Here is a 14,084-nt window from a genome sequence, read left to right on the forward strand (position 1 = left end):
CCTTCACGCGTGGAAGCACAATCGACTTATTATTAGCACAAGGCTCTTTTTTAAATCTTGAAATGGTCTCCCCTCCACCGGAGTTTTCGGCGCTCCTCCATCATATGGCGGAAGTGACCCATCTGCATCCCGCGTGGCGTCCGTCCGAGCTTGGAGAATTGCCGAGTGGTGAGTCGCATCTCATTGATAGCCCGACAAATGCTCATTATATTATGATTTGGTTCTTTTCTGCTGCTGTGGTGCGCTCACTGAGTTCCGTTAATTGTTATGGGCCCATTTCGTTTCCTGGATTGAAAAGTGATGTTTTATCGACTTCTGTTGAATTGATTTGTAAATACACGTGGTTGTACAGACGATCACAAGCTGGTTGCGACTTCACTCTCGCTCTTGCCACATTGTGTTGCCGGTAATGTGCTTCTTCTCTTTGTGTTTTATTGTAGCTTGTTTTTAATGTCGTGTTTCGCTTTTATTTGTACGTACTTGTGCGAGCCCGCAGTTTAGCGCTGTCGCCATTTACGATATGACGTGTTCACGTTCTGCTACGTGGGACACGTTCAGGGACATTCAGTGAATGCGAGTGAATGTTGTAATGATTTCGTGTTACCACTGGTCGTCGCTGCTGTTAGTTGAGCACTGTGTGAATTCATTCGAAGAAGAACTCTTGTTATTTTTGATGGCTTTCGACCTGCGTGAATAAATGTTCTTTAGCCGCAACCTCGGGCGTGCTTCATCATCGTCAAACATGAACACGACAAATGTGTTCCTTTTCTTACTGTAAATAGTTGTAGAATTGTATTCCCGGGAAGGTTGTTTATAATTGTATGTTCTAGTTAATCACACCTATAAAAAGGACTTTATTTCATTTTATTTTATAGAGTAAGATTTGATTTGTGTATGGCGTCAGGCAGCACTACTAGGATTGCAGAGTGACTCTCACGAGCGGGTTGCAGATTTAAATTAAAGAGACTCATCTAAAATCCACCTGAGTGTTTGTGGCGTGTTGGAGCCACAGCGATGTGAATGGTCACACATATATATAGTGAAGATCTGCTTGGAAACCACACGGCGTGGGCGTGCTTAGTTTTGTTGTTCTGCAAATAGCCCATCAGCGCCGCTTGCGTTGAGGCCACCTGCCTCCGTATCGAAACGGTGCCATTATTAACGTCAGCCGAGCAACTGAGAACGTCGTCATTAGTTTTGGGTCAGCGTGTTCAAACTAAAGCATCGTTGCTAATTGTAATCTGGAGGGGGGAAGATTTGGTGGCGCGCACACACAGGAAGTAGATGTGAGAAACAGGAAGTGGATGTTTGGCCCAACGGAACCTGCAGCTCAGATTAACTCTGACGTTTCACAACTATCGAGAGCTAAATCATGACCTTCAAACACACTTGATCACAGTGGCAAGTTTGAGTGCTTTCGCACGGTTTGTCGACTTTTTGTGTGGACGTGGAAGCGGCAGGAAGTGAGCTCCCGTCCGGCGTCGGAACGTGAAGACGGCAGGTGTCGGGAGCTTCCCGCCGTTCCTGTGACCTCCACGTCCGCCTTGTTTTCCACCCGCGGAGGTCACTGTGACAGGAAGCGGACGGCAGGATGTCCAAATCTTGTTCCTGCCGCTGGCTTAAATTTAGATCGCAGCTGTCAAAGGTGGAAAATATTCAAGTGTGATGGGAGGCGCTCAACTGCTTTGTGTTTCCTCGCTACCGCAAATAAATCCCGTAGAAATCTCGCCCACGCGCATTGACGATGCCAGTTAACACCAGCGCACGCACACGCGTGCGTCTTTCAGCAATCTGATCCAATTTGTGTAATTCGGGACCAGAAGCTGCAACTTTGAACGAAAAAAAAGGCCCCATCTTACAACAGCAAGAATAAAAAAACGTCAAAGTAATACAAGAAGCTAGGATTCTTTTTAGTTTTTTAATAAGTTGATTTTTCTTTTTTGAAATGAGAAACCTTCATGGGAATTGTCGGAGATTGTTGTGGCAATCTTTCAAGAATGCAATTCTTTGATTTGTTGTTTGAGAAAAGAAAAGAAAACTCTGAGTCGTGTCTAACCAATGGGAAAGAGCTTTGAGATGATGTTGATGACATCATCATCATCATCATCCTGGCTGGGCTTTCCCGCACTTGAGTGAACTTTTTCCACCCGAGCGCCGCAGTTGTCCGAGCAGCTGCCAGGGGAAAAAAAGGGCGTGTTGGCCGACGACAATAAGCACTTTGAACCCTCCGTCCGCTTTTAGCGCCTGGTTGCCATGTGAAAGACGCCCCAAGTGTTTGGGTGCGTGTGGCAGGAAGGGGCGGGGCCAGCGGCCCAGCAACGCGACACCTGCTCCAGAGGCCTCCCGGATAACAACAAGGCAAGAAAGCCAGAGCCAAAGACTTCCGGCCATTGTCTGAGTCCGAAGCAGACTCTTGATGATGATGATGATGATGATGATGATGATGATGATGTCGTTGCCATGACGCAGCATCCCGTCACAACGCTCACCACAAGGCTCGTTGTGTCGATTTTGCTTCGGCCTGGAGAAATGTTCGGTCGGCCGCAGCGCAAAACTCCGACTTTGTGTTCGAGCGAACCTCGGCAACGTTGCCGCGGTTACCCGCCGCTAGCTTGCGCTTCCTACTGTGTTGTTGTGTTTTCGGCAACGCGACGACGACAAGTGTCAGGTTGTGGAGAAGGAGCAAGTGGTCCGCCGTTGTTTTTGCGCTCGTCAACGCGCTGACCGCAAAAATGATTGAATATTACAACAGCGCATCGGTGTCACCCCCAAAAAAAAGATTTCAAGTCATCCCGATGAGATTAAAAATCAGGATTTTCTTTCTTTTTATAAATTGGCTGCTACAAAAACTTTTTGCCCCATTCCCCCCCCCCCCCAAGTCTTGTTCCCAAATGTGCACCTCACACGTGTGGCACATCAACAGCAACATTATTGCACAGGTGTGCCTCAGGCAGCCACAAAATGGCCACTTTGACGGCATCAAGTTTGTGGCCCGATTGCATAGACTTCAACTCAGTCATGACAAACAATTATTGAAGTTTTTATTAAAAAAGAAAAAAAAAATGGGCATCATCATAAAAAATAATCATTTGCTATTATTCGCGGTACAAAAGTGTTTTCATGTGACGACTTCTCCTGATTGGAGTTGAGAAATTTTTTTTTTTCTTGTTGTTTTTCTCCCTCCAGCGGGGACGTGCGTCGTCTTTTAATTCCAAGAAGCTGCAAAGCAAAATCCTGCCGGGACTTTTTTTAAATTGCGCAAATCACCTCAAAAGTGCCGTCGTTGTCTTGAGGTGGGAGTGAAGAGGAGCAAAAAAAAAAAAACCCGACTTTTGTGTACCGTTTCACGAAACAAAAGCATGGATCGGATTGTTCGTCCAAATTGTCATGGATCAGAAGTCTTAGGCAAGAAAACGGAGGAGGAAAACAGATGAATGAAAGAGGAGGACAAGGATGGGAAGGAGGTGGCCGAGGAGCGAGAGAGAAAAGTCAGACGGATCAGAAACCTCCGCAGGAGGAGGAGGAGGAGGAGCACATTTTGCAACAAAAGCTTCGCCAATGGCGTCCTGGCTTGTACCGTCACTAGACACGCCCCCTTCACCAGTCCCACCTGACGCCACGCCCGCCCCCTTCATATGGCCGACTCGCGCCCGAGCGGCGCGCCGGCGCTCCGGTGGTGCTCACGCTCGCCGTCTTGGACGGCGTCGGGTCCCACGCTGCCGCCGTTGCCCTCATCCGTGTCGTCGCGCCCGTCCATCGCCAGCTCGTTGTCGTAGCAGAAGGAGCCCGTGCCGGACGTGATGTACTTGTTCTGCGCCAGTCGGCGGGCGCTGCACTGCGGCGTGCCGGGCACCTCGTAGGTGGCGTGGAAGCGCGAGTAGTCCACTTTGTAGTAGTTGTTCTCCTGGAAGAGGACGGGCTCGAAGCGATGGCCCCAAAGGATCTCGCCGGCCAGGTAGGAGCTGCGGCACTGCGTGGTCATGGCGGTGGCCTCCACCATGCCCTCCAAGATGACCACCACCTCAAAGTCGCAAGCTCGCAGGTCCCGCTTGGCCACGCCGTAGAAGGGGCTGTCCTCGTCGATCACGTGCACCACGGTGATGGGCGACACCAGGAAGATGCGGTCCACGCCGCTGTCGAAGCCCACGTCCATGTCGGTCTGGTCCAGCGGGATGTACTCGCCCTCGGCGGTGGTGCGCGAGCGCAGGAGTTGCGCTCGCACGTGCGCCTCCACCAGGTGACTCCGCCGCAGGTTGCCCACGCGCCACATCAGGCACAGCTTGTCGTCCCGCATGGCCACCGTGGCGTTGTGGCTGAACACCAGCGTCTCGTTCCTCTTCTTGGGTTTGGCCATCTTGGCCATGATGGCGCCGATGACAAAGGCGTCGACCACGCAGCCCACGATGCTCTGGAAGACCACGGCGAAGACGGCGGCCGGGCACTCGTCCGTCACGTAGCGGTAGCCGTAGCCGATGGTGGTCTGCGTCTCCACCGAGAAGAGGAAGGCGTCGGTGAAGGTGCTGACGTTGGAGATGCACTTGTGGCCGGCGTGGGAGACGGCGAGCAGCCAGAAGACGCAAGCGAAAAAGAGCCAGGACAGGAGGAAGGCCGAGCAGAAGATGAGCAGCATCCAACGCCAGCGCACGTCCACGCACGTGGTGAAGATGTCGGCCAGGTAGCGTTGACCCTTCTCGCTCACGTTGACGTAGCGGACGTTGCAGTGGCCGTCCTTCTTCACGAAGCGGCTGGCCCGCGGCGGACGCGTGCGCACTTTGCCGTAGCCGTTGGCCTCCTCGGAGGACGCCGTACCGCCGCCGTGGCGGCCCATGGCGCGGACCCGCAGGAAGCGTCGCCCGGGAAACGGGAGTCACTGCTCCGGCATAGGCGCCGTCTGCGAAGGAACACGCGGCATTAGGAACGCGCCAGCACCCGTTTCGGAGGCGCGAAATGGACTCAATAGTTTTTGGGGGTTTTTCACACCACGCTTGTTTTTCTTGCCGGGCGCCAGCTTGCCCGTTTTTTGGAAACGGGCAGGAGCGGGGATGCTACTCCTGCGCCGGTTGGTCCGTTGCCGTGAGCGCTTTGAAATCACTCGGCCAACTCCTCTCCTATCGCGCAACACGACCCCGCCCGCCCCCGAGTGGGACCAACGTACACGCCGGACGTGAACCTGAAGCTTATTTGCGAGAAATGCTCACTTGAAGTTTGCTTTGCTGTGTTGACTTTGGCCACCGGGGGGCAGTGTAAGAAACGCCTCCGCTTGTAAAGTGGACCTGCAAGTCATCCAAATGTGTGAGCGGAAGACGAGGACGAGTGACTTGTTGACTGTCAAACCCTCCGGAGGTTTCGTCTAGAGCCGCTCGCCGGTCCGCCGGGAGTCACGCAACACTTGTTCATTAGGTGCCGTCGTCACGGCGACGCGGCCCAGATCGCAATCGCTCCGCCGCGCTTCCATCGAGCTCGATTCAAGCGTCGAGACCACTTTTGGTCTACGAGTCGCTCAAGAAACCTTACTCGTGCGCGACTGTGCTGCACTTGGAACCCTTTTGGCCCAACTCGGAGGCGCACTGCGCTCGAATATCGAAAAAGTTCAAGAAATGCTGAAACGAAACAGCCGACGGTGGAAAATTATTTGATCTCTTATTTCAAGTGACATTTACGAAAACGAGTAAATCACTTCAGTCCCATATTTTGAACGAGGACGTGGACCTTCAATTGGACATCAAAGATATAAAATGTCAATTTTCTTTCAGTCCTTGTTTTCGCCCAAAATACTAGTAGACGCTGTCCTCACTAGTCGAATGACAACTATGTTACTAGTGCTGCAAAACTGTGCATGAGTTGAGAGCTCTGCTGTTGACATGATACTTAAAAAAAAAAAATCAAATCAAATAAATCTTTGTCGCTTATCCGAAAGCCTGCGGAAGAAAATAATTTGGGCCGCTTGTCTCGTCGTTTTGATCACGACACGCAGGTCGCGACTGTAGGTGAGCGTCGGAATGTAGACGGGCCGCTCAATCGCGACGGCCCCGTACAATGAGCCTAGTGAACATCGAATGCGTTACCAGTTGTGCGAGTCACACGCGGATGTCAACTCGTGCGGTTTGGGCGTCATTTTTGCATAGGATGGACGGCCATGTCTCAGCGAGTGTGCAGAAATGTCAAAAGCGGTCACAAAAATGTCGCCTCAAATAAAAAGTGTGACTTCCACAAAAGTGGACGCGTGATTGAAATCTCGTTCTTGAGGTCACGTCAACTTCAAGTCGGCGTGAGTTGACGACAATCATTTGAAAAGTCTTCTTCAACTCGTGCACGAAAGAGTCGTGTACTAGTAGCCACATCTTGTGCATGCCCAGCGACACGTGTGCGCGTGCGTGTCGATGCTGCACAAATGTTGACAACAGGTGCGCGTGTGCACGCGAGGCAAGAGTGGACTCACGGTGGTGGCGTTGGATGGAAAAAGTTTGCCGGCAAACTTGGTCCACTGGAGCGGGTTCTGGTTCCGCTTCGGTGCTGGCTGCTCTTGCTCAGCGCGGGGCGGGAAAATCCGTTCGGGCGGCCGTGCAGTGTCATGCGGTGTGAGCACGCGCGTGTGCGGCTGCGTTTGCTGTATCTCGCGGGTCGCGTCTGAAGCGCTTTAAACGCCAGACACCGACTGGGCACGCCCCCCTAAAGACCCCCCCCCAACCCCAAACGCATAGTCGCCCCCCCTTCCTACCCAGAGCCACGCCGCCGTCTCGCGCGCGCTCCTGCTTTGGTTGCCAGCGTGTGCGTGCACGACGCTGGACGTGCGCGCGACAGGCAGGCATAGAGATGAAATCATGTTAAAAAATTATGAGAATAAAAATCAGCCTCTGTTCTCGACTTCCTGCACTTGGAAAATAGAAGCACCAAGCTACTTTGTTTCCGAAGACCACACTCAATATTTATTAGTATTGTTAGTGTGCGTGCACTTCCCTTGGCCACACGGGGGCGCAGTGGAGTGACTGAAGTTTGCAGCTCGTTGAACTTGGACTCAAACAAGCGCAGTCGGCACACAGACTCGCTCACACACGCACGATTGCAAATCTACACAACTACACGTGCACGTGCGCACGCACACACAGAAAGTCACATCCATGCAGGTCATGTTTTCATATCAACCGAGTTGCGATTTATTTTGTGTCAACAGACCCAATTGTTGTGAGCTCACAATGAACGTTTCACTTTGTTCACTAAACTTTTAAACCCTCATCTTGATTTAAAAAAAAAAAAAAAAATCTCAATGGGACGCCAAACATTAGTCTGTCGAAAACGTGCTAACAGGCTAATGCTACATGTTCACACCACGCGTTTGCTTTCTTCTTCCTTCTTAAGCTTTGATGTTGTCATCGTTTACATTTTCTGAGCGAGACGTTCGAGTACGACGATGGAGTCGATGTTTTCTGGCGTGCGCTTCGAAAAAGACGTTTTCACTTTTCTTGAAAGGCTTCCGAGAGAAGGCGAGGTGAGGACTCGAAGTTCTGGTAGAAAGTTTGAGGCGAAGGCTCGTCGATGTTTTCGAGTGCAAGGTTGGAGTGACCAGAAGGTCGTCGGGAGGAAAAAAAAATCTCCTGGAAGGATCAGTTAACATGCTTGAAAGTCATTTTCTTCTTCGATGTCATTTATTATGATTTTTTTTTTTTTTCCCCAACCTCGGCTACATTTGCACGCGTGTGACGTCAGCGAGCGCGTCAGGCTGCGGCGTCGCTCTCGAGAGGCTCGGCACCTCGGCCGGGCGGCGGCGGCCGGGCGATGGCGGCGGCCGCCTCTTGAGCTGGTAGGCCTCGGCGCTGGTCTCGGGCACCAGAACTTTGGCGGTCCGGTGGAAGAGCACGTAGTCGACGGTGTAGCGCCGTCTGCCGGCCCGGATCATCTCCTGGAAGACGTGACCCCACAGGATGTCGTCGCGCGTGTACGAGGTGCGCGTCTGGTGCAGCGTGCCCGTGCTGTCGTCGGTGTACGTGAAGGACACGAGCACCTCCAGGTCGGAGCGCCGCAGGTCCGCCGGGCTCAGCCCGTACAGCGGGCTGCCCTCTTGGATGCGGTGGCAGATGGCGGTGGGCGTGACCAGAACGATGTCGGGCTGCTGGATGAGCAGGTCGTGGTAGGTCACGTCCAGCCGGCCGGTGGCGTGCGCGTCGGTGCGCACGATCTGAGCGCGCGCCGTCCCCTCCACCAGGTGATGGCGGCGGAAGTCGCCCACCCGCCACGAGAGGCACAGGTGGCCGTCGCGAAGGTTGACCACGGCGCAGTTGCTGAAGCCCAGCGTCTGCGCCCGCTTCCTGGCCGAGGCCATTTTGGCCACGGCGATGCCGATGACGAACGTGTCGATGAAGCAGCTGATGACGTCCTGGACGGTCACCACGGCGATGGCCGCGCCGCAGTTCTCCGACATCCCCCGCGCGCCGAAGCCGATGGTGGTCTGGGTCTCCAGCGAGAAGAGGAAGGCGGCGGTGAAGCTGCGCACCTCGTACACGCACGGCGCCGTCTTGTGGTCGTGGACGTCGCCGTGCGCCAGCGCGATGACCCAGAAGAGGATGCCGAAGAAGAGCCAAGACAAAATGTAGGAGAGCGCGAAGATGAGCAGCATCGCCCGCCATCGGACCTCCACCAGCGTGGTGAAGATGTCGGTGACCATCAGGAGGCGCTCCTCGGGGATGTGGCGGAAAAGCACGTTGCAGCCGCCTTCTTTGCGCACCAAGCGTTGCTCGCGGCGCTCGGGACGCTCGTCGCGGCCGCGCTCCACGCTTTGGTAGGACGTCTGCATCCTGGCGGCTGACAAACGCAAAACAAAAATCACGGATGACTCGCGACCTTTCAACTACGTTGCACAATGGTCGCACTGGAGCGCCCCCCGGGGTGAGGGTTTGTGTTTGTTGTTGCGCCAGGATGTGCTGCTGTTTTCTCCACACGCCATTTCTTTGAGGCGCGTTTTGACCTCAAAGGCGCCGCCGCCGTGTGTACAAAACACTCGCTGACCTTCGGCGCAAACTTTCCACTGCGTTTGGCGTTCTTCACAATCGTGGCTGTTGCGTGATTCCCTCAATTACGACGCCATTACACGCTCGCTTGCTTGCTGCAACAGGTGCCCCCCCCCCTCCCCCCCGCCGCCATCCAACGCAAGCGGCAAGTTTCGTTCGGCGACGACCTTCAAACGTTTCTTGCTAATCGCGACGCTCGCAAAACACGACTCGACGCCGTTGGCCGCGCGCTTCGCCGAGCACGCCGGCTGTTAGCGTGCCAGGAGCGCGCCATTAGTGAGTGGTTGCCATGACGACGGTTGTCAACACGCGCTCAGGCAAGCGACCTCTCCGTTTCGTTTGAAGTTGGAGCGCGAGCGGCCTTTTCGTCCGGTTGCCTTCAAAATGTTCAAAGGAATCCTCGCCAAAGTTTTTGCAAACGGTCCCAATGGAAATTTTTGATTGCCGTCTTTGAACCGGAAAAGGTTTTCTACGAGAAAATTCCGCCAGGACGTCCCGCGAGAAATGCAAACGTTTTTGGTGGGAGGTTCTCATAAACATTTTCGAGATCGAGGCAAAAAAGAAATTTGGTGCGAGGAGCAACTTCTTGAAGGAGTTTGGACCAGAACATTTGGAGAGGAAGTTCCAGGAAAACGGTTCGACTCGAGGATTTGATTGTTTGAGAGCTTCGCTCCAAGTCCGACTGCAAGTTTTCTAGTAGAGGAAGAAGGTTAAGTCGTGGTGGTGGAGTTGGACAACGCTCCGGAAGAAGCTTTGTTGCAGGAAGGTCCACTTTCTGCAACAAAATGCCTCATCGGAGAAGACGGCGACGACGGCGACGACGACGGCGACGACGACGGCGACGGCGACGACGGCGGCTGCTACCTGAGCTTCGGGCGTGCCTGCGCCGGCGTGCTGGAATGAAGCCGCACACCTGCGACGGCAAAACACAGCACAGTGACGCCTCCCAAAATACAGGTGGCCACGCCCCCAACAGGAAGCCTGCCTCCGGGACACGCCCTCACTGCCACTTGTCGTCGTTTTATTTTTTTTTTCCAGGCTCCTTCAACTTTTTGCGGCGACCTTTAGGCGCTCGTTCAAGCGTCTCTTCATTTGCGAGCATGCGGTCAAAGTCTGACGGGACGGTGTAATCATTCGCGAGCGTTGGAATATTGGCGACAATTGCGCGGCCGCTTCCTGTCAGCGGACGTTCTCGGCGTGACCTCCGCCCGCCTCGCCGCCCCATCGCAGCATTCTCACCCCGGTCCGCTGAACTTGACATAAAAGTCGACCGGAGGCTTTTTCGTGGGTTCAATTCAAGAATTGCTCGATCGATTCTTTGTCAATAAAAAAAATTCCACTTGCACATTTTTAGGCTTTCCCGGCGCCCGCCATGAAAACGTCTTTGCGTGCGTGTCGCTGATTATTTTGTTTCAATCGTGCCGCTTTTCCGGCCGCCGGCAACGTTTTCCGATGCTCTAATATTTTCCCAGCGTGGCTGCAGGCGCGGTCATCACCATTTCATTTTTTGCAAGTTCGGCGAGCCGGATTCAACCGTTCAACGGGCCGCGTGTGGCCCCCGGGCTGCAGTTTGCCCACACCTATAATAGATACAATTCTTTGGAGAAACGAACGATTGAGAGACTTTGTTTGACTCGAAATTGTCCAAATGGTGGCATTTGCTCACGTTTGCTTTGTCTTATTTTTGCCGTTTTTTTTTTTTTAGCGTGATGCCTTTTTATTTTCTACACTTTGACATCATCAAGGGCGGCAAATGACAAAATGTTCTTTTTCAACCAACTCCAACTAAGCTTCACGTATGGTGACACGGACGGCGCCTTCGTGCGCCCGTCGGTGGCCATTTTGTTAGCATGAAGCTATTCCATTTGCTTCCTTTTTTTTTTCTCTTTCTTTTATTTTAACCGTAAAGCATTTGCGTCCACGAACGCTCTTTGGAATTGCCACGCTCGGTCACATATTTGCAAAGTGTCACCAATCATATCAGCTGGCATTTCGTCGGCCCAAAGTCACCGAACGCTCGCGGGACACCTGCAGCCTCGCGAGCGCATTCTTATTATTTGCAGCTGCCGCGTGTGCGTGTGTGCTGTTTGGCGGGAAACGCGGCGCATGACGTGGCGAGCAGCCAATCCAAACGTTCCGCTGGACTTTCTGAGGATCACGCCTCTTCTGACTAGCGCGTTGCTAACGCGTCACAAGGCGTGCGCGTCGTACGTCTTCCTGGCCGCTCAGTGACCGCTTCCTCGATCCCAAGTGAAGAAGAATGTGGACGATCTGCGTGTGTGTTTTGCGCCAGTCGTGTCGCACACATGGACCACACGTGTGCCCGTGTCACAAGAGCAGCAGCGGCGCCGCACGCACACGCATGACCGTGATGGAGTCCAGATGCGAGCCAGGCCGCGCTCGCCCGCTCGTTGGACAACCAGACCACCTGCGTGGGCGTCGCCGTTGCGCCGAGTTGCGGCTCGCTAACGTGCTCGCCGCTCATTACAAGCCGAGCGTGCGCCCAAACGCTCCAAAGTGGGATGGAAATACCAAACTTGTTTACCGGCTAACAAACTAGCTTCTTCCGCTCGGCTAAGTGCGTCTCATTAGCATCTTCCTGTCGGTGTCGTGTGTGTCGCACGCACAAACGCCAGTCCGGCGCCAGATGGGGAAAAAGTCAACGTCGGCCACTCGCATTCCAGCCGCTACTGCCGAGTACGGCCGAGAAACCGGCGGCCAGACGCGCTTCCGCTCTCGTCGCGGGAATTCATCCCAAGTAAATGGCGACGTTTCAAATGAGATCAAATTGCCAGAAATGGCGCGTCGAAGCTCAAGACCACGTGAGAGTGGAAAAGTCGTCTTGCAGTCGGGGAGAAAATTGAAAAAAGGAAATGGTGCGGAAAAAAATAGGCAAGAGCGAGGCGCGACCCCGTCCGCCTTCGCCCGTCCGAGACTCGCCGCCCGTCCGGACCTTTTGCGACTGAGACGCGTGACCTCACGTTCGGAGGCGCCGACGGTCGTTCCGACCGCTTTGCACTTGGCTGGTCTCGGCGGCTTGAAGACGTCGAAGAGCGCCTCATCGTCTGCAAAAAAAAAAGTCATGTTGCGTCGGAGTCCCCACACTGCTACTGCGACGTGCGCACGTGTGTGTCAATGAAGAAACGTGTTGCATCAATGTGAACTGCGAGCAGGTGCGTGCGTGCGCCGCGCCGCGCCGGGTGTCTTGAATTAGAGCGGCGGTGAGTCAGGAGCCTTCAGATGTCAGACATGCGGCTTCCGTCCATTCCGGCCTTCAACCTTTTCCGTGCGCGTGTGCTCTAAACACGGCTCGACGTTGTGTGTCCTCGTCGTGTAGATGTTTATTTGACGCACACGTCATGTGATCAATGTTAATCGTCATCGCTGGTGTTTGGATTGCCTGGCGGCTGATGTCGTCATGGTGATCCGGTGGTCTTATGTGTGTGCGCGCGCGCCGGCGTGCGACTGTTGTGATCGCTCACAGCTGAGCGCCGTCTCTCGCTCGCGGCCCATCAAAATAGTTGAGCGATGCAATCAAGATGAGCGGGAAGGGGAAGCGGAGGCATTTTTTGCGTGACCTCGACTCATGCCGACAATTCCTCTCCTGAATGGACGGCGCTCTCTCGCTTTTTAGCCGATTCTTTCTTCACGTTACGTCATCACCTTTGTGGTGGGCGTGGGGGTCCTTCTCTCCTTCTTTCTTGGAGGAATGTGGCACTTGCGTTGAGGAAACTCGGCACGCCGATTCCCAGGCCGCCGATTGGCGCGACGGCGCGCCGCATCCTCCATTGTCCGCACGGGTGACTGTGCGCCGTGACCCGTTTTGCTCGGCCTGCCAGAGGCGTGCGCCTTGTGTGCCGTTCGCATTGATTGTCTATTAGTTTCCTCGATGGAAGTTGTTGAGGCGTGAGCGAGCGGGTGTGCTCCTCGCCGTCGTCGCGTTCCCACACGCATTTCATTCATTGAGGAGTTTCTGAGTGGGTGCGCGCGTGTCGTCGTCCCAATCGTTCATCGCGACTTCGTCGGCTTTTGGTCCCCGCACCGGATGCAAAACCAGAAAGTGTGTAAGATGGGAGCCTTGCATTTTTGGCCAGGTGTGGCTGCTGCTGTGTGTGTCACAGGAGTTGTGTTGTTGGAATGAAATTATTTTGCAGTTGATCTTGGGACTTTTTGCTGCCTGCAGAAAAAAATAAAACCACATCAAAATGATGCCAACGCATGCCCATGTTGGGACACGCCAGTCATTATCCGGCCACGTCGTGGAGATGCCAGCACGTCGCTGGCCCGGGAACTGACAACACACACACGCCGCAACCACCCCAAGTATGTGCGTTCCACCAGCTCGTGTGTCACGCGGCAAAGGAAAAACGAGGACTTGATATCGCTAAGAACACTTGGCAACTCAAATGATTTCCCAATTTAGCGATTTATTTATTTAGTTTTGTCTGTGGAAACGTGTGTGACGCTTTGAAGGCCACACTTGAAGTCTGCTCTGAAGCGGCAGCTCACTCAAGTGAAATGAAAAGGCTCCGCGTGCTGAGCCGGTCGGGCTCGCGTCGCCGGCTTCCGTGACGGCGAATGTTGATGAGCCTTTTGCGGCCGTTCGTCTTGCGGCGGCAACGCCGATCGTCCGCCGCCTGATGATTGGCGCGACCGCACGGATTCTGGCGCACGCTCGCAGACGCGGCTGTAACGCTTCCAGAACTTTCTTCCGCCAGCACTCGTTGGTCGTCCGCCAGCTCGGCCGTGACATCATGTCGGCTCCTTGCGGCAACCTTTTCGACAGCTTCGGGACAAATTCAAACCTCGTGTGCTGAACTTCAGCCCAAGTAACTCACGCACACACGCAATCCAACACACGCACGCACACACACTCGCCCTGAAGTTCTGAACCGAACGGACCGGCAGGCAATGATTGATTCATTGAACATATTCGAACATTACAAGATCAAAATAAAAATTGAAAGAAAGAAAAATCTGAAATAGCTGGCACTCTTCAACGTGATACAGAAAGTTTAGTGTTTGCATTCGTAGGTTCTTGATATCCGTAACAAAAGACGCTCCTCTTAGCACAATTGTGGC

At 53.9% G+C, this 14,084-nt stretch overlaps 2 protein-coding genes across 2 annotated transcripts; both read right to left on the minus strand.

Moving 5' to 3' along the window:
* Nucleotides 1-3,631: 3,631 nt before the first annotated feature.
* Nucleotides 3,632-6,570, minus strand: LOC148317903 (inward rectifier potassium channel 2-like). Its single transcript, XM_088285253.1, has 2 exons — nucleotides 6,440-6,570; nucleotides 3,632-4,891 (listed from the first exon to the last, which is right to left on the minus strand). Exon 2 carries the CDS (start codon nucleotides 4,826-4,828, stop codon nucleotides 3,632-3,634), a length of 1,197 nt encoding a protein of 398 aa, XP_088141379.1. The 5' UTR covers nucleotides 4,829-4,891; nucleotides 6,440-6,570.
* Nucleotides 6,571-6,919: 349 nt separating this feature from the next.
* On the minus strand, nucleotides 6,920-9,912 carry LOC148317904 (inward rectifier potassium channel 16-like). Its single transcript, XM_088284445.1, has 2 exons — nucleotides 9,867-9,912; nucleotides 6,920-8,796 (listed from the first exon to the last, which is right to left on the minus strand). Exon 2 carries the CDS (start codon nucleotides 8,786-8,788, stop codon nucleotides 7,679-7,681), a length of 1,110 nt encoding a protein of 369 aa, XP_088140571.1. The 5' UTR covers nucleotides 8,789-8,796; nucleotides 9,867-9,912; the 3' UTR covers nucleotides 6,920-7,678.
* Nucleotides 9,913-14,084: the final 4,172 nt, after the last annotated feature.

The sequence above is a fragment of the Idiotropiscis lumnitzeri genome, chromosome 20, assembly GCF_059441095.1.
Source record: "Idiotropiscis lumnitzeri isolate Australia: NSW breed Sydney's pygmy pipehorse chromosome 20, RoL_Ilum_1.0, whole genome shotgun sequence".
Classification (NCBI taxonomy): domain Eukaryota; kingdom Metazoa; phylum Chordata; class Actinopteri; order Syngnathiformes; family Syngnathidae; genus Idiotropiscis; species Idiotropiscis lumnitzeri.